At 41.2% G+C, this 23227-nt stretch overlaps 3 protein-coding genes across 8 annotated transcripts in view; 2 read left to right on the forward strand and 1 right to left on the reverse strand.

The window, feature by feature from the left end:
* The window catches only part of sh2d7 (SH2 domain containing 7), an 8463-nt gene extending 2542 nt beyond the window's left edge, over positions 1 to 5921 (forward strand). The window contains exons 4-6 of the mRNA XM_046032224.1: positions 3038 to 3259; positions 4484 to 5116; positions 5200 to 5921. Coding sequence (XP_045888180.1) covers positions 3038 to 3259; positions 4484 to 5116; positions 5200 to 5244 — 900 coding nt within the window. The 3' untranslated portion in view covers positions 5245 to 5921. The remainder of the gene's footprint in view (positions 1 to 3037; positions 3260 to 4483; positions 5117 to 5199) is intronic.
* Positions 1 to 22615, reverse strand: part of dapk2a (death-associated protein kinase 2a) — a 39677-nt gene extending 17062 nt beyond the window's left edge. Inside the window, exons 1-3 of one of the 6 annotated variants that reach the window (XM_046032217.1) lie at positions 22412 to 22615; positions 4631 to 5103; positions 2988 to 4544 (exon numbers count right to left, since the gene is read on the reverse strand). The gene's annotated coding sequence lies outside the window, so the exon portion shown is untranslated. Of the gene's footprint in view, positions 1 to 190; positions 244 to 2987; positions 5104 to 9426; positions 9551 to 18312; positions 18410 to 18579; positions 18609 to 22411 lie in introns of those variants that run through there. The other 5 variants (XM_046032218.1, XM_046032216.1, XM_046032219.1 and 2 more) reach the window with 5 other exon arrangements.
* Positions 9586 to 21917, forward strand: LOC123958692 (ras-related protein Rab-11A). Its single transcript, XM_046032225.1, has 5 exons — positions 9586 to 9733; positions 13070 to 13265; positions 14559 to 14752; positions 16581 to 16661; positions 19109 to 21917. The coding sequence occupies exons 1-5, from the start codon at positions 9694 to 9696 to the stop codon at positions 19243 to 19245; spliced, it is 648 nt and encodes a 215-aa protein (XP_045888181.1). The 5' UTR covers positions 9586 to 9693; the 3' UTR covers positions 19246 to 21917.
* Positions 22616 to 23227: the final 612 nt, after the last annotated feature.

Genomic DNA, 23227 nt, shown 5'->3' on the forward strand with positions numbered 1-23227 from the left:
TCAAGCTGATAGAAGAGCAACTTTGACTGAAATAACCACTCGTTACAACCGAGGTATGCGGCAAAGCATTTGTGAAGCCACAACACGCACGACCTTGAGGCGGATGGGCTACAACAGCAGAAGACCCCACCGGGTACCACTCATCTCCACTACAAATAGGAAAAAGAGGCTACAATTTGCAAGAGCTCACCAAAATTGGACAGTTGAAGACTGGAAAAATGTTGCCTGGTCTGATGAGTCTCGATTTCTGTTGAGACATTCAGATGGTAGAGTCAGAATTTGGCGTAAACAGAATGAGAACATGGATCCATCATGCCTTGTTACCACTGTGCAGGCAGGTGGTGGTGGTGTAATGGTGTGGGGGATGTTTTCTTGGCACACTTTAGGCCCCTTAGTGCCAATTGGGCATCGTTTAAATGCCACGGCCTACCTGAGCATTGTTTCTGACCATGTCCGTCCCTTTATGGCCACCATGTACCCATCCTCTGATGGCTACTTCCAGCAGGATAATGCACCATGTCACAAAGCTCGAATCATTTCAAATTGGTTTCTTGAACACGACAATGAGTTCACTATACTAAAATGGCCCCCACAGTCACCAGATCTCAACCCAATAGAGCATCTTTGGGATGTGGTGGAACGGGAGCTTCGTGCCCTGGATGTGCATCCCACAAATCTCCATCAACTGCAAGATGCTATCCATCAATATGGGCCAACATTTCTAAAGAATGCTTTCAGCACCTTGTTGAATCAATGCCACGTAGAATTAAGGCAGTTCTGAAGGAGAAAGGGGGTCAAACACAGTATTAGGATGGTGTTCCTAATGATCCTTTAGGTGAGTGTAGAATACCTGTTAAAACTGTGAATGCATTTTACAAGTTTACTATAAATGTGTGTTTATTCACTGGATTTTTATGGTTTTTATGCACGGTAGCGATGACAGTCAGTCCACCACTTTAATTCAATCTAAATCAAATAAAATTTGGTTCACAGTCCTGGTCCCAAGAGGATGAATCTTGGTTTTGGAGGTTCTCTGATTTTTCAATGTAACGCCACCAGTAAGACAAAGTTTCAAACCATCCAGTGAAATAGGAGTAAACATTTGAGGAAAAGTGTTTAATTAATTAATTAATTAATTATACTCAGGACTCAGAGTGCCTTGGATTTTGCTCCTCTTATTTGCAATTGTCCTGGTCCTTGACTCCGAACAGCACATTTGTTCTTTGGTGGAATACTTTAACTTGGCATTCAGCTACAGTAAAGACTCTTGATCCATGGTACAGAAATGTTGTACAGACATGCATAGTTCCCAGACGATGTATCCTAAAGATTTTCAGGATCTCCTGACTTTTCCCCCCTAGCGCCACCATGTGATTTTTGGTTTTGTGAAATATCTCAACAACTCTTTTGGATAGATACCAAACTTTGTTTCAGACTCTAATGTTGAATTTTAATCAATTTGTGATGAAAATCTAACTCATCTGACTCGGCTGTACGTTGCGTTTGGTGCTCATTAGGAAATGTTAGCATACTAACACACTAAGCTAAGAAACGGGAACATGACAAAGAGTCCTATTTAAAGCTCCATATAACTCATAATGAGTACCTGGAAAATAGGTTCCCCAGCCCTGTATTTGCTCAGTGTGTAATATTTAGGAGGATCTATTGACAAAAATGCAATATAATATCCACAACTATGTTTTCAGAGGTGTATAAAGACCTTACCTAATGAACCGTTATGCTTTTATAGAATGTGCCATTTCTATCTACATACATCGCGGGCCCTCTTACATGGACCCCGCCATGTTGCACCGCCATGTTTCTACAGTAGCCTGAACGGACCAACTGCTCAATAGAGTGCATTTCGTCACAACGTTTAATGCGTACCACGAAGAAGACGAGTGAACATGGCAGCCGGGACCAAACACATCCTTCGAGACCGGCAGAGGCCAGTTTGACGAGAGGGATTACAGGACGCAGGCCCCCGAGCAGATCTGACCACCCGAGCACATCCGGTACCTACACCGGCTCTGGTTCTGGCGCCCATTCCCGGGCCACTACCCGCCATCACTCTCTGCTGGGTCCCCCGCCCCTGGCCATAGACTTTACAAAGTAGAAGAAGACAGAGGTGCAACATTAAACTCTAATACTCCCCCAGTGCTCCGAGCTCGCAGTCCAGGCAGAGTCAGCGAATATGACAGCTAACCGAGCTAACTAGCGAACAGCAGCTAGTAGCAGTTAGCTGTTACTTTAGCAACAAGCGCTGATATCTGTTCATCAGCAAACTCCGTAAATCACAGATAACTGAGGAAGGGCAGCCCGGGAGAACCAGAGGATATTTTCCTCCATCAAATATGATCCAGTTTCACAAAACAGGTACAGTCCAAAAAAAGTGAGAAAGCTTTTCATTGGACACTAAATTAATACACGCCCCCGAGTGCAGGATGAGTCATCAACCTTTTTTTAAATCGTTTCCCAGGAAATGACAAACTCAAACTTTTTTTTATCATTGTTGGGCCAGATGCTGGTGTAATGGTGAAATATAGTGCAAGGCATATGCCATAAAAACAATTAAACATCAATTTTGATTTCATGGAAACTTTAAAATGACATGGTCAATGGGGGTTTCCCAGCACTCTCAATAGGCCTACACTTGAGGGAACTTCTCAAATAGTCATTAAATCACCAAAATGTCATAGCTTAATGCTTCCTTAAGTGAAAACATGCAGCAATAAAACATTTAGTGGATCAAATCCAACCCAAACAAGAGTTTTAGTCAAGTTTGAGTAATATTTTATCCACAGATACAGATTTTTAGACACCTTCACAATCATGTAAAATGACAACTATTGGTTTTGGGGGCTGTGTACAATAACAACATAATTTTAATATTTATAAAATATCTTGAAATGGATTTCAGAGTTGACCAGAACACATTAGGATCCTGGGATCATAGGGTCTAAACCCTGTGATCTAATGTGACTCACTTGTTGAAGCCAGCTTGAAAAGAGACGATGAGGTTTGTTGTTATTTGCAGGAAGACACAGGTGATCTGTATGATGTGGTGAATTACAACAGCAAAGGGAAGCCTGCGGTGAGCGTTCAAGCTCTGAGGAGTCTGTGGGCCCAGAAAAATGATCACCACAATAATCAAAGGATTCAGCAGGAAAATGACCGTCCTCCAGTGCCGCCACATCCACTGCCACCAAAATCCCAAAACAGGAAGCTGATGGGAATGGTGTCTGTGTCCCCCACACAGGTATGAAAGAAACTGATTGATTACGCATTGAATGTTTTTTTAGTATAGACTGGATTTTCTCTAGGTGCATGTACGACGTATTTGTCACGACCTTATTCCAATCTGTTCACAACAAATTAATTTACTCTGTTGGTGTTTAACACAGTCTGGCTTGTTGTAGTTCCCACATAGAGCTAAAGCACCTATGGCAGCATGTACAGATCAATATTTTGGCTTCACTTCAAGTCAAACACTGAGTGCAAATTTGAGTTTTGTGTCCATGAACATACATGAACAGAGAATCACAAAAGAAGAAACTGGATTCTGCATACCATGCAGCGTTGCGTTTTATTACACCTGCAGAATCGCGTGCGCATCACTGCAGATTATATGATATGGTGGATTGGTCATCATTAGCTGTGTGGAGACAGATACATTTGTGTATCTTTATTTATAAGGCACTCGTTTGCATATTACCACCTTTTATTAATAGTCACCTCAGCTTTGCGGTGAGTAGTCATCGAACCCGGTCCAGCAGGCTACTGCTGTTAAAAGTTCCCAGGGTGACTTCAGTGTTGGGAAAGACCGCAGCCTTCTCATGCTGTGCACCGTTAACTTGGAACTCCTTGCAAAGGACCCTCCGGCTGGAGGTACTGGTGTCTCTTGGAAAGTTCAAATCATCGATTACAGAGGTTTTTAAAAGATGAATATAACTATTTTTGAATAAGCTGGCATCACATTGATGTAATTTAACTGCTCATTGAAGTTTGAATGTACTGGTTTGATAGTGGGTTGCGACTGTTGCATTTGTATACAGGTAGGAGGGTAAATTTGTTGATTGTATTTTGTATCGTTGTTTTATGTTTGTACTGTCTGACTTGCTGTCCTGCTCCCTTTCTTGGCCAGGGCGCCCTTGAAAAAGAGATTTTATCTCAATGGGTCTTTTCCCGTCGTTAAATAAAAGGTTAAATAAAAAATAAAAAGAAAGAAAGAAACCACAAACACTGGACCCAACTGAATAAATACGTAAATAAATGGTTAATGAGTCCATGTGAGTTGTGAGTGTTATTGGTTTCATTTGCATTACCTAAAAAATGTTCTGCCAGTCCAACTTTTACTACAACAAATCAACCAAAATCATCTGCAGAGGAAGATCATGTGATACGACCAGCAGCTACTAATGGACCATGTGGAGAAACTGTTTGGTCGTCCATATTCTCATTGTTCTCGTGTCATGTCCTTCAGGGTGTACCTCCAGTGCCGAAAAGAGGCATGCCTCTGGGCTTCTGTCAGACTGGATCTTTGCCTGAAACAACACCACATCCAAGTGAAACCTGGACCGACCCAAAAGATTCAGAGCTCATGTCTGGAGACTTATTAAATACCACTTACACAAGCTACCCGGGTGATCCTTCTCGACCAGGGCTCACATACTCTGAGCTGACACAGGTGGAGAGCAGAAGCAAATCTCTACCAAGACTGAACAACACGGAGGAGGACGAGTATTCTAACCAGCTCAGTATTCCCTCCTTCACATATTCGTCCGCTCCACTGAAGATGGTTAACTGTCACACCTACTCCCTCCACGATCCCAGAGACAGTTTGAGGCGGAGCAGCTCCAGGTCCGAACAACAGGGACGGGATGTGGACATGTTGAAGTCCAACCCGCTGTACCAGACCTCTGAGAGGCCCGGAGGGAGTTCAGCGCAGCAGGGAGGCGACATGTATGCTGAGGTTCCCGAGAGGGCAACAAGTGCCGGGCTGGCTGATGACACCTATGAGCAGATCCCCAGGGAGGCCGCCGCTGTCCAAGGCAACACTTACGAGTCGCTGGAGGAAATGAAGACAGAGAAGCCCAAACACACCTGGGGGAAAAATGTAAGTCAGAAAGAATGATCTAAGTTTACTAACAGCAAATGTATGGAGCTAATTTTCCTTGTCTTTTTTTTTTCTGTTTACAGAATATTAAATGGAAGAAATTCCGTCCTGATCACAAGAAGAAATAAATGAAATGAACTCTTACAGGAGGATTTTAATAGAGTTTGGTTAATTATAATAAATTCAACGATCGGATTTAATTTGGATGTTTTGGCTCAGGTATACCACACCAATGTGCTTATGTTGTGTTCTCCTGATTATACTTTTATTTTTAATTTACACCATTATTTTCTTCTGTGTTTCATGTCACTATGTTAATGTAAGTGTATGTACATTTGTTATGCATGTATGACTACCTTAGTGAATAGATGTCAATGTCAGCACATTTCAGTTACTTGCTTTTCATATGTAATGTCTCCTCCATAATGAACAAAAGCAATTCCTTTCCACAACTGATCCGGCAGCTGGTGGGATTTAACAGAATAAAGAGTCTGTCATAGAGTCCACGGGTGATAGAAAGTGAGAATCCACTGTCCCACAGTTGTCAAAGGTGTTTCTGATGTATGGTGTGTAACAAGTCTGTATTTAAAGGGGAAATTTAAACACTGCATACGTGAGAAAAGCCTTTTGTTGCCCAAAGGGAACTGCTGATCCTCAAGGGACGTCACTTGAGCGTCGGCTGGGGCTGAAGACTACAAACTTGAAAATGAAAAGAATCCCACTGCCCACTACGAGCATCACACACGTGAATCTCCGACTGAACTCTCTGCAGTGGGGTTGCATTGTGGTAATGAATTAGTCAGGTTTTGACAAGGAAGAAGAAGCTGTTGAATAAATAAATCTGGTTGTGCTGCGTCGATTTTGATCCATTTCCCCCCCTAATTGTCCATCGTGAGTCCGTCAGTGTGCAATGCTAAATTGGTGAAGTACTCTCTTTTAATATGCCTGAGGTCCAAACTCATTTCAGACTTGCTGCAGTTGTCAGAGTTTGTCCTGAGCTCAGACACCAGAACTGGCAGGATGAGTTCAGTTATTCATTTTTTTAAAAAAAAGAGCACAACTCCTGGTGGAAGTCCAGAATTTAAATGTGACAATCCCGCTCAAAAACCAGGCAAGTAAAACAGGATCCAGGAGGTGATGATTATAAGTTCAAACAGAGGCTGAGAACAAACTGGCAGAGTTGCAGGCGGACAAGCAGGACATGGAAACACGCGACAAACAACACACGCCAAGGCAATGACCCAGAACCGAAATGAGGACTCTACTGACACAAATGAGCGGGGAGGGAGGAACACCAGGTGCAACACATTAGGAACAATCAGGAGAACAGGAAACAAAACCAGATGCAACACCAGACACAGACAATTTCAGAATAAGAGAGAAAAACAGACTGAGACACAGCAGACAGACCACAGTGTGACAGCAGCTCTTCACAGTCGGACCTGTTGAATCTTCCCAGCTTCTATTTTCTCCTCATTTCCTCTGTGTGGATTGAACACCTCACCTCCTCCTCTGTCCCCATCTTCTCTTTTCCTGAGTCGTCCTAATGAGGCCTGATCCTGCCCAAAGCATCCCTCCTCATGATGATGTTCTGAAATGCCTTCTAGCTCCTTTTTGAACTCCCTCTCCTTCACGATGACTTCTTTTTCCATGTTGAACTCCATCTCTGTCACCTCCCGCCGAGCTCAAAGGCCTTTCCTCGAGCCTTGTCTCCTCCTTCCAAAAGGCTTCTTTTCCTGTTGTAACCTTCTTGTCACCACAAAGATCAGTTTTTTCTCAGTCTAGGCAGCCTTGACTGCGTTGCACATGCCAGACTCCTCTCGGTGGATGGCTTAAAATACCAGATCTCCTACTTATGAATTACATTTACCAGTTTGGAAACACCACTTTCTTGCGTCTGTGTGCTTCAAATGTTTCAAAAGCACTTTATGAACATGTTTATTGTTATTAATATTTAATACTTTCAGGAAGAGAAGTGACGTGACCACGTGGGGAGGCAGTAGCTCAGTAAGTGAGGGATTGGCCTGTTCAAGTCCGGCACATTTGGAGTGTGGACTGCTTGCTGGAGTCATTCAGTTCTGCTCCTTCTTACTGCCGACGGTGCCCTTGAGCAAGGCCCTGAAACCCTAACTGCTCAGGGCCCCCGACTTGATGGCAGTCCCCTCGCTCTGACCTCTCCCCATATGTTCATGCATGTGTATAATGTGTGTAAAAAAAAAAAAAGATTTTGAGATTTATAAAGTTGCCTTTTTATTCTCTCTGAATGGAAGGGAATTATATTACCTGTTAAACTAGAGATAACATGACAATAAAACATATGTACAAATGTGTGAACCCTTTAAAGAAGCATATTTGATATGTTTGAGAAAAAAATATATGAATATGTATATATAATAGCCAGTGTTGGGAGTAACACATTACAAAAGTAATGCAATTACAGTACTGTAGGCTATTACTTTTTGCTGGATACAGTAATATAACGCATTAGGCTACTAATACATTTTCGGTAATATTATACCCTGTAGCCTACAACACGAAATTAAGTGGTGTATTTTTTTAAATTCACCAACACTGTGAAACATTTCGGCACCAGAAAAAAAAAATCTGTGAGTAAAAGAGTATTATTTCCTGTTGCTGGAATTCGATGGTTGAGATTGTAGGCAGGGAGCCAGAGGGAGCTCGGCTCCTTTTTAATAAGAGGGTAACTACCCTGAAAACATGATTGTGAAATTTAAGGGGGGCTCTAAAGTATTGACAATATGCCTTTTTTTTTGTCATGCATTTCTATTTTCTGTGTCTTTATCATCACGCGTAAATAGAATTCTGTATGTGTTTTCTTTATCGATTTCCTTTCGTGATCAGAAAGGCTGCCGTCATGCAGACCGATCCTGTGGGAGTGTCGGGAGATTTAAATAATCAATGAATTAAGTTTTGCTGCTGTACCTTGTGCGTAAATTAGCACAGCATCCTATTTCACCCATCTGCAACCCACTTGCTATTAATCAGAATATTCATTATTATGACAAAGACCCACCCGATCCGTGGATATAACTGATCTGCACATCACTAGAACCCACATATGCAGCACATCTCACTATCTGAATAATGCAGCCATTAAATAGCAGTGAAAGTAACGTAAAAGTAGTGTAAAGCATTACAATTCAATTAAAGTAATATTGTAATATAACTAATCATTCTTAAATGACTAGTAACTAGTGATCTCTAATGTATTACATTTTGGAAGAAACACTGTTTGCTGACGACACTATGGTCATCGGCCTCATCTCAGCGGTCAGAACAACGTGGAGCTTAACACGCTCAAAACTGTGAAGATGACCGTGGATTTCAGGAGGAGCCCCCCCACTCTGCCCCCCATCACTATACTCAACAGCCCTGTGTCTGCTGTGGAATCCTTCAGGTTTCTGGGATCCACTATATCCCAGGACCTGAAGTGGGAGCCCAACACTGACACCATCATCCAGAAGGCCCAGCAGAGGATGTACTTCCTGCTCCAGCTCAGGAAGCTCAACCTACCCAAGGAGCTGCTGATCTACTCCTACACAGCCATCATCCAGTCTGTCCTCTGCACCTCCATCACTGTCTGGTTTGGATCTGCCACCAAAAAGGACAGGAGCAGACTACAACGGACAGTCAGGACTGCAGAAAAGATCATCGGTGCCAACCTGCCCTCCATTCAGGACTTTCAGGACCCGGACACAACCAGTTCCAGCTTCTCCCCTCTGGTAGGCGCTACAGAGCACCGTACGCCAAAACCAACAGACTCAGCAACAGTTTCTTCCCACAAGCCGTCACTCTGATGAACAGCTGATTTCTGACTCACAGTGTCAGGAACAACTCCTGTGCAATAACCCAGTAACTCTGCCTCTAATCAGCCACCTGTTTACTGGTTTCCACTTATTATTTATTCATCACTCTTATTCAGAGCTGTTCAAACTGTATAGACTGTATACCAAATCCACCTACCTCATGTACAGAACACCTGCACATAATACTTATTTATTCCAGCATCCTTTGCACTGTGCTCCATCACACTGTGTACGCATGTATGTGCACCTGTATATCTCATCCACCGCCGACATGTACATAATAATTCACTCCTGCATCCTTTGCACTCTGCTCACTGACCTATTGTCTCAACCTGTCTATATTGTTTTTATTTATAGTGTGTATATATATGTGTTGTCTATACTGTAACCTGTGTCTGATTGTGTTATTGTATTATTGTATGAGTAAGCACATCGTGAGCAATGAACAATCCTGAGTGAAATTCCTCGTATGTGTACACATACCTGGCAAATAAAGCCGATTCTGATCAAAAGGTTTTCTCTCCTTCGCATTGTATTAAAAGTGTGATGTGCAGTTGCGTCTCCTGACCAGTAGAAGTCGGAGTTCTCACTGTGCGCTGCCCTTCAGCTGAGCAGAAGAAGAAGAAGAAGAAATTACGGAAGTACGGCTTCCAAACAGAATCCCGTTGGAAGACTTAAAAAAACCCCAGTAGATCGCCTTTCTTTCATTGAATCAATTAAGTCTTGGACTAACAATTTCTCAATAAGACGATGGGCACTAGAGATGACGAATACGATTATTTGTTCAAAGGTAAAAGAAAGCTTTTTCTCATTGTTGCAGTCCTGTCAGGCTAAACAGGCCAGCTGATCAACTGTCAGGCTAAATGCTAACGGAGCCAACCTTTGTGCTCTCACTGCTTCTCTGCGAGCTTTCTGGGGAAATGTCAGCAACTTTGATCAATACCCATGACAGAGAGCGACCTTTTGCTAAAACCAGGAGAAGTAAAACTAGTTATTAACTCGTCACGTCGCGGAGGTTTATCGATACGCCGCGACAGGGCGTCTTGAGCGTCGGGCTAACGTTAGCAGTTAGCTGATGATAGCTTTCAGTCGGTGGGCGCGGACCAGCCTCACGTCGGACACACCTAACAGTTATCACATTACCTTCAAATGATCCAACCAGCCGGGCGAACGGGATAATAATAATAATAATAATAAATAATAATATTCTAACGCATGCAGGGAACACGTTCAGTCACTCGTTTTACAGTGAATCGTGCAGCCAAAACTAATAGCTCGTGTGTGAGCTAGCAATTATTAGCTGCGCTAAAGCAAACAATAAGGTCGGTTAAAAATGCAAAAAAGTAAACAAAGTGGTTTCTATAGTAACGTTATCTTCATTTTGAGTAAATGTCTGTGTCAGGTGTAGAGTTTTGGGGTTGCGGATTAACGTAATTATTGTTAAGATGTCAGTGAAATAATTAATGTTAGCTAGTAAATCAAGGCTTTACATTTTAATACATTAACAATTCTCAACTCCTACATGTTTATGTGTCAAATTCAGTGGCGGATGAGGTACACAAATCCTATGCTTGAGTAAAAGCACAGATACCCTCGCTAAATATTACTAAAGTAAAAGTATGTACGTAGAATAAGGAACATGTACTTAACGATAAGTATTAAAAGTCATGTGACTGTTACTACTATTACTACTACTAGATGATTATTATTAAAGTAAAAGTATGTACGTATAATCAGGATCATGTACTTAACGTTAAGTATTAAAAGTAAAAGTCATGTGACTGTTACTATTACTACTACTAGATTATTATTATTAAAGTAAAAGTATGTACGTATAATCAGGATCATGTACTTAACGTTAAGTATTAAAAGTAAAAGTCATGTGACTGTTACTATTACTACTACTAGATTATTATTATTAAAGTAAAAGTATGTACGTATAATCAGGATCATGTACTTAACGTTAAGTATTAAAAGTAAAAGTCACTACTAGATTATTATTACTCATGTAAAAGTATGATTTTACTGCTGTAGCTGTTGAGGCGCAGCTCATTTATAACCATTTTGTATCAGACTGCAACTAATGATGATTTTCATTATGGATCAATCTGCTGATTATTTTCTCCATTAATCGATTGTCTAAATTCTGAGAACAGCGAGAAATGCCGTCTCAATTACTCAGAGCCCAAAGTGACACCATCTCAATGCTTTGCTTTGTCTAACCAATGGTATAAAGCTCAAAATGATCGCGAATAAATAACAATAATTAAAAGGAAAAGCAGCAAATCTTCACATTTGTGAAGCTGGAAACCATGAAAAATGTCATTTTAATGTCAATCTTATAATCCTGTCAGCTGAAAACTGTTGGATAATTTAAATTAAAACAAAACATTTTTTTAGTGTTTATATGTGTTTGCGTGTATTAAAAAAAAAAAAAAAGTACTTTGTAAAGTAACTGAAGCTCTCAGATAAATGTAGTGAAGTAAAAATTAAAATCTGAGATGTAGTGGATTATAAGTAGAAAGTGGCATGAAAAGAATATACTCAAGTAAAGTACAAATGCCTCTAACTTGTACTTAAGAACAGTACTTGAGTAAATGTACTTACTGTCCACTTACTGGCCAAATTTTACTTTTTGTGTACGATCACTCTGGCAGTGGTTGTGTTTTATGTCTACTTTAGTGCTACATACTTTTCAAATTCCCGTAGGTGTAAGAGATTCAATTTGATTCTCTAATATTCAATACACATAACACACTTAAAGATGAACATGTCAGCCCTGTGATAACGTGACGACCTCACAAGGGTGCACATAGGAAAGCCAGTATACAGTAGATGGGTGTATGGATGGAAGTTAATAAGTAGGGCTGGATGATACGGCCAAAAATGTTATCACGATAAAAAGATTTATACCTTTCGATAATATCACAATAAGTATCAAATTGTTATTTCTTTTGAGTTTAAAGGCTGAGTTTTGCTCCTGAGTGAAAATTGAAGAAACCTGATGGTTAATTGTGGTTTGAACTCGTTTTTATGGGTCAACACTTGATGCCAAACAGTGGATCACTTCACAAATCTGAGGCAGAACATTCAAAACAATTAGGATAAAATTCTTATCAACAAATATGCGCGAGTAAAATTAAGTAAAAGCTTTTTTTCCCCCCAGTCCTTTTTCCTCAACAAAATAAACTTCTTAATAAAAACATTAAGTCCTAATTCGTGTATGATTCAAGTGAATAAAATCAAAAATTTATTGAACATTTGTTATATTGTTATTGAAAAAAAATTATATTGCGATAATTATTGTTTTATTGTCCAGCCCTATTAGTAACTAAAAAGATACCAAACAGGTTCAAAGTCTTGTCATTATATACAGAGTAATGATATTTTACCAGCTACAAGGGCAATAAACACAGCAGTAAGGACGCAATAATACAGATTGTATTATTACGTCCTTATTATTGAATTACAGTGAAATTGATCAAATTTAATAAAATAAAAAGTTTAAGTATAAAGAAAGACAAAGTATAAAAACTACATAAACATGTATGTGTTATGCATCAGTGCCAATATTGCACATAACGGTGATTAAGTAATATTGCATTACCTTGTAATGGCACATGACACTAACACTGTTGCTAATCATTATTGTCTCAGTTAAACGAGTAAAAATGTAGTAAATAAAATGTTGAAAAATATGAAGCCCAATGTGGCGCCTTCAAATAAGTTGTTTTATCCGACCAAAACAAACATGGAGTTATCCATCCCTCAAATCCTCACAAATGAGAACCAGAAGCCAAAGAGTGTTTGAAAGTTTAGCTTGAAAATTACTTGATTAACGCACAACTGAACTGTACACATTGCTCAGATTGAGAAATTTTGCACATTCCCTGTCAAATATCCTGTATATTTATTGCATATTTTTTTTATACTTATACATACTCTTTACTTTTTGTATTTTTACATTTCTATATGTATGTTTATATGTACCGTTAAGCACCAATATACCAATATACCTCATCATGAAGTGAGATGAGATGTGATTTGTATGAATGTAACTTGAGCAACGTTTACACGGGAAGTTTTCTGCTGTATTAAAATGTGTTTTCTCCTTTCTGTGTTACAGTGGTCCTTATTGGTGACTCAGGTGTGGGAAAGAGTAACCTGCTGTCCCGTTTCACCCGCAATGAGTTCAACCTGGAGAGTAAAAGCACCATCGGAGTAGAGTTTGCCACGCGCAGCATCCAGGTGGACGGCAAGACGGTGAAGGCCCAGATCTGGGATACAGCTGGCCAGGAGCGCTACCGTGCCATCACATCAGCGTGAGTATACGAGGAGGAGGTCAGCGGGGTTTAGGACGTGCTGTACGAACACGCCAGCCAGAACACACGTTAGTAATAATTCTGGAATAAGTTAAAAAAGCTGTCCTATAAAGTATGATCTGTGTTAGTTAGCGAATTCAATTAAGCAAAATGAGCAGACAGCTTTGTAATACGGCTGAAAGATTTTTCTTTAACTTCGATTTTTCTGCCGGATGTTGCGATTCGATTTTTTAAAAAGTTTAGCTAGAGTTCACTATTCACTGCCAGTCTATTTTTGACTGAAGCTGCACAGAGCAAATGAACCGGGCAGGAAGTCAGACACAGAACGGCATAGAGAATCCAGTTGAATTTCAAAATAAAACACCCTGTGCAGACTCCCGATCGTATATCAACAATAAACACAGTTAAAAAACAGACAAAAAAGAAACAATTTAACTACGTAGCCGACCTTATCATGATAGAAGCACAAAAATCAAGGGCAACTGAACAAATTAACAAAATCTGAACAAGTCTGCAATTTCAGGCAGGCAAACGCTCTTATTCTGAAATTCTCCATGTGAGATATATAGCCTGCACAGAGCGGAACGAAACGGGCTCCCAGAGAGCCGTTATCTGTAGTTGAAGCACACAAAATGACAAATTAACAACACGTCAACAACGCAGGGCAGCTAAACTCTCCGCTGCTGAAACACTTCAGTGTGAGTTGATACCGGACAAAACCGTGACCATCTGTTCACCTGACGCCACTATCCCACGTCTTCCTCCAGTTTTGTTTGTTTGATGTTGTTAAATGTGCACGCCCTGTGCCCGCTCTGATTGGTGAGTAGGACATAAACAGAGTCAATAAAACACAATGAAGAGAAAATCTCAGCGTGCGATGTTTGTTAGTAGAATAAGACACATCTTGATCGGCAGTCAGCCTCTTAGTGATGCTGTTTGTTGCTCAAATGATTATTTTTACAATGTACAGATTACGAATCCCCGCTAATCCTTTACGGTAGACAAAACATAAAGGTGGTAGGGATGTCAAGGCACGCACGACGTCCAAGTTCTAGCATTTCATCTCTCATTTCCTGCAATTTTACACTAAAATAACCAGCCAATCAGCTGAAACAGCCCATATATCCAGCTGGACTAACACAACACGCTGACGTGTCACAACTGTCAGAGGCTGAAATCAGGTTACCAAAGTGCTCCTACCAAATCCCCAGCAGTATTCCAGTAATTTGGCCCTGATGATAATTGTGTGGTGATGACTGATGAGTCTTCGCCGTGCGCGGCGCTCTGCTGCAGGTACTACCGTGGAGCGGTGGGGGCCCTCCTGGTCTATGACATTGCCAAGCATCTAACTTATGAGAATGTGGAGCGCTGGCTGAAGGAGCTGAGAGATCACGCTGACAGCAACATCGTCATCATGCTGGTGGGCAACAAGAGCGACCTGCGTCACCTCCGGGCTGTTCCCACAGACGAGGCGCGGGCTTTTGCTGGTAAGACCATAATGTTCAGTTATTAAAAACTATTTCCTGGCCAAGATCAGCAGCAGCAGCAAATCAGATAAGACTTCACAAAGAGAGACCAGTTTGTGCAATTTTAGATCTGTTGTATGAAATGATTACAGCTGGGGATTTTGTTAAGTAAGGAAGGAGACGTGCTCTGCGATAGGATTTTAGAAATGAACTATGACGGGGCGCACACTTTATTATTATTTCTTTTTTTATTTCAGCCGTTTAAACAAAACAGATTGAGAAAAGAGAGTCTTACGGATAACAAATGAGGCTTGACATGTAGGCTGCTCGCTGGGCTGCACTGGAACTGGGCGGAGGCAGTGAACAGGTGTGATGAAGAAAATGCATCAGTAATAGTTAGGGGTGGGAGAGAAAAAAAAAAAAAAATCTATTCTTAGATGCATCACGATGCGGACGTGGAAGATTTTGACTCGATTACCAAATGTCAAAAAAATCAATTATTTAAATGTTAATCGATAACGTAATGTTATTGGTGTGGGGTGGTGATGGTACAGTGGATAAGACCCGGGTTCAAGTCCCCACTGTGATACATCTAATGTGTTCCTGAGCAAGACACTCCTCTGGAGCAACCCCTTTGACATATATAGCAATTGTAAGTCGCTCTGGATGAAAGCGTCAGCTAAATGAATAAATGTAATGTTGACGGAAAGCAAAAAAGGCGGAACTTGCAGAAGTGCGTCGCCCGGACCGTCTGTGGCGTGCACATAACAGAGAGACCAGTGTTCCCCCTGTATTCAGCACACCACCGCTACTACTAAAATGTCACACGATCATTTATATCAATGTGCAAGTAATGATTTTAACTCTTAACGCTCCTGTGTGTGAGGCCGAGGGAATGAGAGAGAGCGAGCGGCAGAACAGGACGCTGAAAGTTAGTGGCGAAAAATATTAGCAGTAGGTTTCTGTCTGAACGTGCAGTGTAGCTCACAGTGTGTCCGTTAATAAAAGTCAAAGTGAAGGCGTTTAGCGCTAGCTGACATCTTCTCTGTACAGCATGTTTTTTTGTCCGTTATGTAACGTTAGCGAATTTAGTAACAAAGTAATATTAATTAGTTCAGCTGTATGTCATTAGTTCTAACTTACGTACTTGTCAAGGGTTGAGAACATCAGGTACAAGCTCAGACTTATCTGGTGTACAGCTCTGTCCTGTACACCAGATAATTATATTTCAGTTTTCAGAGGAGTCTCACAGCTGGCTGCTAAAGAAATGAGGGACCATGGAGCTGAGCTTAATGAAATGTATTAGGGATGCAAACTAGTCCTTTTAAGCTAATGCTTCTTTTGGTTTTTAATATGCAAATTAAATGCTTAGTAATTATCCAGCGATCCTGTGTAGAGAGAAAAAATTATGCATCAAGATGCATCGATAATTGTTTTATAAATCGCATCGCAGCCCTCTGAATCGTATTCGAATCGATGACGTGCCAAGAGATTCCGACCCCTCGTAATAATGTTGTAAGTAGTAGTATTTACAAAAAACTAAAAATATCAAAAATACCAGTAAGTATGTTGGGTGAAGCACCCCTGCCCCCAGAAAGTCTAATATTCTGCCTAAACTCGAGACTCGACTTTCCGTGCACAGCCCTGGTGATTTGTAAATTATATTATGCTGTGTATCAATCATCCATGTTCTAATGATTCTGATTGGTGTATTGAAATGATAATTTTTCAGTTATTGTGTAACGCAGTGAACAAATGATGTTGGTAGTTCCACAATCACACATTTCTGTTATCTGTGGAATGTCTGAAACATGTTTGACGTGACCTGTTGCTCAACTTCGCCCTGCAGAGAAGAATGGTTTATCTTTCCTGGAGACGTCAGCTCTGGACTCCACCAACGTCGAGACGGCCTTCCAGACCATTCTGACAGGTTTGTATCTTAACATGCTTGCACCATCACATAGTCATGTCCACATTCATCCTCCCACAGTCATTACAGAGAGAAAGGAGCTCATTTACAGAAGTCAGCACTCCCTCTCACACCCCACAGAATTACCATTTATTGAGGAAGGGAGAGTTTAGTTCTTGTCGCAGGTGTTTTTATTATCAGAGCTCAGAGCTGTCCTTTTTTTATGAGGGTGATTAAAGTGAGAGGGGAAGTCAGGTGTAGAGCGAACTTCTGTTGCTGGGCAGATATACAAACAGAGACAGAGCCACGCCACTGCACTGGGTTAGCTTCATCACACAATGACTGTCTGAATAGCTTATCTTGTAGGAGGGGCAAACCTTTTGTTATCACGAGTGAGATGAACAACTGAAAGTGTTTTGTTGTTTTGTGTATTTTGGTTCTGCTGGTGTCTGTACACTATCTGTATGAAAGCCATGTCTGTCTGTCCTGTAACAGAGCGAGATAGTAAACACGGCGCCTTCCTTTAGTTTAAACATATAAGGACATTGATTGATAGATAACAAAATTGCCACCAATTTGCTGGCTCCGAACCAGCAGTCCAGAGCTTCTGTACTAATGTTACAGGTGGAAACGCTGATGCCGGTTTCACACACACACACAACGCAAATTTTAAAATTCCCATCGTGTGAGTTTGACCACTGGATCCCTTTTCCTACCACTGGACTACTTGCACGAGCGTTCACACACTATTACTACAGCTGTATGAACATTCTGCTGTGATTTATTTGCAATAAACGGATCAAACTGATGCCATAACGACTACATCATGATGCCAAGTTGTTAGAAATATGTCTGTCAGGAAGATGAACAGCAAACAACTTTTAAAATGCTTGAATTCCGATTGATGTTCGGATCGATTAGGGCTATGTTAACATCTTTCATCGCAAAGTACAACGATCGCTGGAATCAAGTAACAGACACATTTCCTGAAGGCCTATCCCACCGCTCTGCCCGTTGTCTCTGTCCTCTACAGATGACGCTCCGAAAAGCAGCCGCTGATGTTCGGACAGTCTGAATACGAATGTCACAATCGCATTTGGCCATCGTGTTGTGTGTGTGTGTGTGACACAAACATTACACACCCCAGAACACCAAGCTTCCTGTCCGGGCAGAATCAGCAATAGGACTGCTAGCTGCACGGCTAACTGAGTAGCTATCAGCAGCTGCTGTTGGCAGAAGTTAGCGGCTAAAGTACCGTAAAACTTCAATTAATATCAGAGTCCCAAATAGCTGCCTACATCCTTTACTGGCCTCAGTTCTTTGGATGTATAAAACCTCTTAAACCCGGCGGGGGTTGCCCGCTTTAGCGGATTCAAAGCTGCTTGTTAATACAAATATTAAACATATGATCTATAAGTCACTATGTTAGGTAGGTTTATTGTCACAATATAACAAGTTATAGAGTGAAATTGAGTTTTTTAACTCCCTTCTACTACTTAGCAGACAATATAACCTAATACAGAATCATTTCATCAAGAATCAAATCAGACGGTGGAGCTAACGGTCGTGTGCGGAGCTAGCTAGCTTGTTTAGCTAGGTGCATCTGTAATTCACTTTAACTGTCATTTTAACAGGGCTGACAAAAAACAGGCTTAAAACTAAATGTACTCACCAGAAAAGTGAACAGCCGACTCGCATTTCGCTTTTTCAACGCCGCTGGTTGAATTTACACAGTACCGTGGGAACGAGTCACTCTAGTCAATCCCGCCCTGAAACACACTCTGCTTTATGGTCCATTTTCCTCTAAATGGGACCATAATTTACTAAATGAACTTCATGTTGTATTATAGAAGGCTTGAAACTAGCGACTGAGACCATAAACTCATCAGGAAAGTGTTTACTGAGGGAATAAATCAGCTGAGAAGTAGAAACATTTTACCGTTATTTCTAATGGAGCTGGGCCTCTTATTGCAACCAGAAGAGTCGCCCCCTGCTGGCCGTTCAAGAGAATGCAGGTTTCAGGGACTTCTGCGTTGGATTCATGTCTCAGACCGGAAGCTTCCCGCTTGGTTCAGACAGAGGGTAAAAAGAGTATGAGAAAGTAATTTTCTAGTAGAAACCCTAAATACAAGTACGAACCGGAAAATGAGTATTCTGCGGCACCTTTAAGGCCTCGGTAATTTCGTAAAACAGCTTGTTTTTTTTTTTTAACAAAAACAGGAGGAAATGGTGCATTTGTTGGGGATTGTTTGAGCAGTGGATGAATCCACATGTGGAGCTGTAGTGATTATTTGGTGCAGCAGGATGTTGTAGGTGGGACTGAGTCAGAATAAACAGTGTGTACAGTACAGTGTGTGTGTTCTTGGTGATGAAGGAAATTTGACATTTTAAATTGTTTTTGAAATAAGAAGGTTGTAACTCTAAGTGACGCTGTTAATGTCCTCCCCTCGCTCTGCTCCTCCCATCAGAGATCTACCGTATCGTCTCCCAGAAGCAGATGTCCGAGCGCCAGGAGAGCGACATGTCCCCCAGTAACAACGTGGTCAACATCCAAGTGCAGCCCACTGAGAACAAACCAAAGATGCAGTGCTGTCAGAACATCTAGCCCAGCTGTGGATCTGCTGCTACCCCTCCTCCCCCTCTCTCCACAGTCCTCGTCTCCCTCCCTCCCCCACCCCCCCCTTCCCAGCTCACAACTCCTCAAACCCCGCCCTCAGAAAATAGACTGCCTCGGTGTACTGTGTGGTGCGGGAGGGACGAGCCACAGATTCTAGGCTGTGACCCGAACTCTGCACCTATCTGTACCTGCCTCCCCCGCCCAACCCCACCCCTCCCCTGCCCCAGGTAAATATATCCCAGTTTAAGAAGTCACTGCGTGAGGTGGCCCCCCCAAAGCAGAGCCCCTGTGTCGTTAGGCTACTGCAGGACAGCAGGCAGCAGGCATTTCATATCACTTTAGATTTCATTACTGTAGATGCGCTGACATGTCACAAATGTCTTAATATGAATGTTTTCTTCTCTTTTCTTCATCCTTTGTGCTCCTGTTGATTTCTCCACAAGTTTTTATGATCCGTGTGTTGTATCATATCTACTACTAGGTATATATGAATTTAAAGCACATCAAAGTTGCTCTGAAGTGTATTCCTATATACAAGCTTCTCCTCTGTCATTTTAGACCCCCCCCCCCTTTAGTGCAATGTACTGTTTTGGAAACCATGTGGATGTATCGAGCACAGTGTAGACGTGTGCTCTGGTAGTGTCATGCCATTTGATTGCTGTTAATATGACGCTAGTGAAACGTAGAAACTTTTGCTTCAGTTTGCGCAGCGGAAAGGCCGGGGGTGAGCTTGCATGTAGCGCGCAGCCTCGCGGGCGCTGTTGTCACCGTTTGTTTACAGCAGGTGGCGGGATCGGACCAGCTTTGCATGTCTTTAAAAGATGGCACTCTGCTGTGCTGCATGTTTTATCAGGTGAGAGACTCAACCTGGACTACATATGGAACACTATCATTGCCTTGAGGGTGTGTAATTTTAGGCGGTCGCCGTGAAAGCTAAACACAACTCCTGTACATTTGGATTTTTATGTTGTCCCACTTTAACTCTCATATAGAGAAAGTCATGCTTATACTGAGAAGGATTTTCTGACTGAATACACATTAGTGCATTGGGCTTTCCTGCTCCAACATTAGGAGAAATGTATGCATTAATTTTTTGACGTATTTGACTACAACTATGCAGAAACTAGCACACGGCTGTTTGGATTTTTGTTTTTTTAGTGCACCTCTATAGAGAATTAAGAAATTAAAAAAAAAAGAAAAAACAGCAAAAGTATGAGTAACTGCAGTAGTATTCTCGTATTACATTCTTATGATACTCTAATATTAAACTCTAAACTCTCCTGTCGTCTAGCAAGTTATGCATCGCATGTAACCACAGAACTGTAGTTAGGACGCACTGAGAAAGTAAGTGAATGGAAAGTGTCTTTCACCCACTAGGTTGGATTTCATGAGTGTCAAACTGTTGCACTGAACCTTAATAGTTAATCTAGTAAACATGCTTTCTTGTCTAGGATTAGATTTTTACTGCACATTGAGAATCTGGACCTCTTTTGTCAGATTGGAGGAACCGTTTTTAAGGCGGTGCCACGTTTCAAGAACCAAAATGTAATGTTCAGCACTGCAGAACATAGGCTGAGTCTCGAAAGTCTTTCCTTAAGTCTTCAGTACTCCAGTGGACAGAAAAGTTTCTCCTCTGTTCAGGTTCAAACACAAGAAATCAAGGAAAAACTTGAGGGATTCAGCCACATTCTTGCTAACTTCTGGTCACAGTGCCTCCTTCACCATGCATACCTGTCCGAAAACACCTCATTCACCTGCTAACAACTCACCATCGCACCCGCCGCCTCCTCCTTAACCAATAACCTTGCTTTGTCTGTCCTTAAAGGAGACAGACAGCTGTGTTGTCCCCGTCACGTAAAGCCTACGTACACCGAGCTGCCTCTGACTTCAACACAATGCATGGCTTTCTGTACGACTGCACCTCCGTGTCGTATCGCCTTATGTAGCTAACATTGTCATTACTGTCCATGAAATCTGCTGAGGGTAAGGCTTGGCTAGCTAGGATGACATGCTTAACAAGCTAATTGTTGTGACCAGTCCAGTCTGTAAACTGACAGATGCCTCGCTAACAATCTACTTGCTGAAACTTTCGAGTGTGTGTCCTGTTGAATTTCCAGGTTATAGCCGTGTCAGTGTGTGATGGTGTTAGCAGACATATACAATGCCTAAACTTAGTGTGTGTGCGCGTGTGTGTGTGTTTAGAGGCAGAGGGTAGATTGGTAGCTCTGGAGTGAGTGAGCTTGGCTGGCAGTGCCAATGGCGTTTTTGTTCGAACAGACGGCGCCGCCAGCCGAACCTCTCCACACTCACTAGCTGGCAATCTGTGGACAAAGTGATGTTTTTTCTTTTCTGAATATATGATTTCTGATCCTGTTTCATGTACCTCTATCATTGTTCTGTATTTTTTTTTTTTTTTATTAAGAAATTTCTTTTGATTTTTTTTTTTTTTTTACTATATTGAATTCTATAACTGACTGTAATTCCAGTGTAAACGTGTAAGAGTGAAATGATGTCATTTCAATGAATTTGGAGGGTTAAATGTGAGAGGGGGGTCAAAATGAATGGTTTTATGTTTTGTACAGATTGATAAATTGTACAATTGTGTCTATATCTTAAGTTATCAGTTCATCTTAATAAAGCGCACCAGTCATAAACCTTTATATGATGTATTTTACTTTATCCTCTAATTCATGGTAACACTATTTACTAACTATAAGGAAAATAGAGACAGCGTTTAATAGGTACACTTCCAGTTACTTATGTAACAGTCTCGAGTCAGCTGAAAAGAACAGTAAAAATTGTCTGTGTGGTTGTAAATTAAAAGAATACAATTCAACAATTTCCAATAATAAAACAAACAATTTGGTTTGAACAGATCTGTCAGTTTTAGATCCGAGCCAAAGCAATTAATGAATTAGAAAAATGCCAAATAACCTCTGTTTCCAGCTTTTCAGATGTGAATATCTTTGGGTTTCAAAGAGTTCGGCCGACAGAACAAGCAATTTAAAGATGTTTTTTTGTGTTGGGCATTTCAGTTTATAGAAAATCGATTAAAACCAAAAAACAATTACAGCAGCAGTTCAAAGCAGTGCAGTGCTTCTATATAATTGACGACTTCTTTCTCACAAACTCAAACTAATGAGTGGGTACTCACTCTGTGTACTGTCTTGGGATCGTTATCTCCATTTTCTCGTTAATTAGTACCAAATTACAAAGTCCTCTCCCTGAAACTACTGAGAAAGTACAGGACTCGAGATAAAGCGTCACCAAATTAGCTAATTAATCAGAACAATGTCCTGATTGGTCAGTCAGGTTGAGTTATTTTGGGTGATGAGACCTCTGTTCAGGTTGAAGGAGAGCAGAGCAATGCTGGGGTGCGTGAGGCCACCAGCTTCACAAAGTCTAATCAATCCAAATAATTGATAACACCTGTGTGAGAATAACCCTGGAGGTGCAAGGCCTGTAAACTGGTGTCAGCTGACCGATTTTGTTTTGCAACAGACCTTTTTACTTGTCACAATAGTAAAAGCTGTGTTTGAAATGGCTCCCTGCTATTCAAATGTCGCTGTAAACATGAAAATTACACAGCATTAACACCTGGACAGGACCTGGACCTTTTTGTTGTGACATGTCAAAAGGTTTAATGAGACTAAGGCATCTGGTAGATTTCCAACTCTGACTATGCTGCAATGCTAGTTTGAACTTTACTTGATGGTGTTACAACAGTGTTAGCATGCTAACATTTCCTAATTAGCATTAAACATATTGTCTTTAGCTCTACAGGTGTTTTATCATAAACCAAAGTATTGGACATATTATGTTGAACTTACGACGGTGCTAGATTAAAATCAGAGGATCACCAAAGTTAAAATTCTTCCTGAATGTGAATTTCATTACAACGCACCCAATAGTTGTTGAGACTTTTCAATCTGGACCAAAGTGGTGGATTGCTCACTGCAAACATGACTCC

This window comes from Micropterus dolomieu, linkage group LG20, assembly GCF_021292245.1.
Source record: "Micropterus dolomieu isolate WLL.071019.BEF.003 ecotype Adirondacks linkage group LG20, ASM2129224v1, whole genome shotgun sequence".
NCBI lineage: Eukaryota > Metazoa > Chordata > Actinopteri > Centrarchiformes > Centrarchidae > Micropterus > Micropterus dolomieu.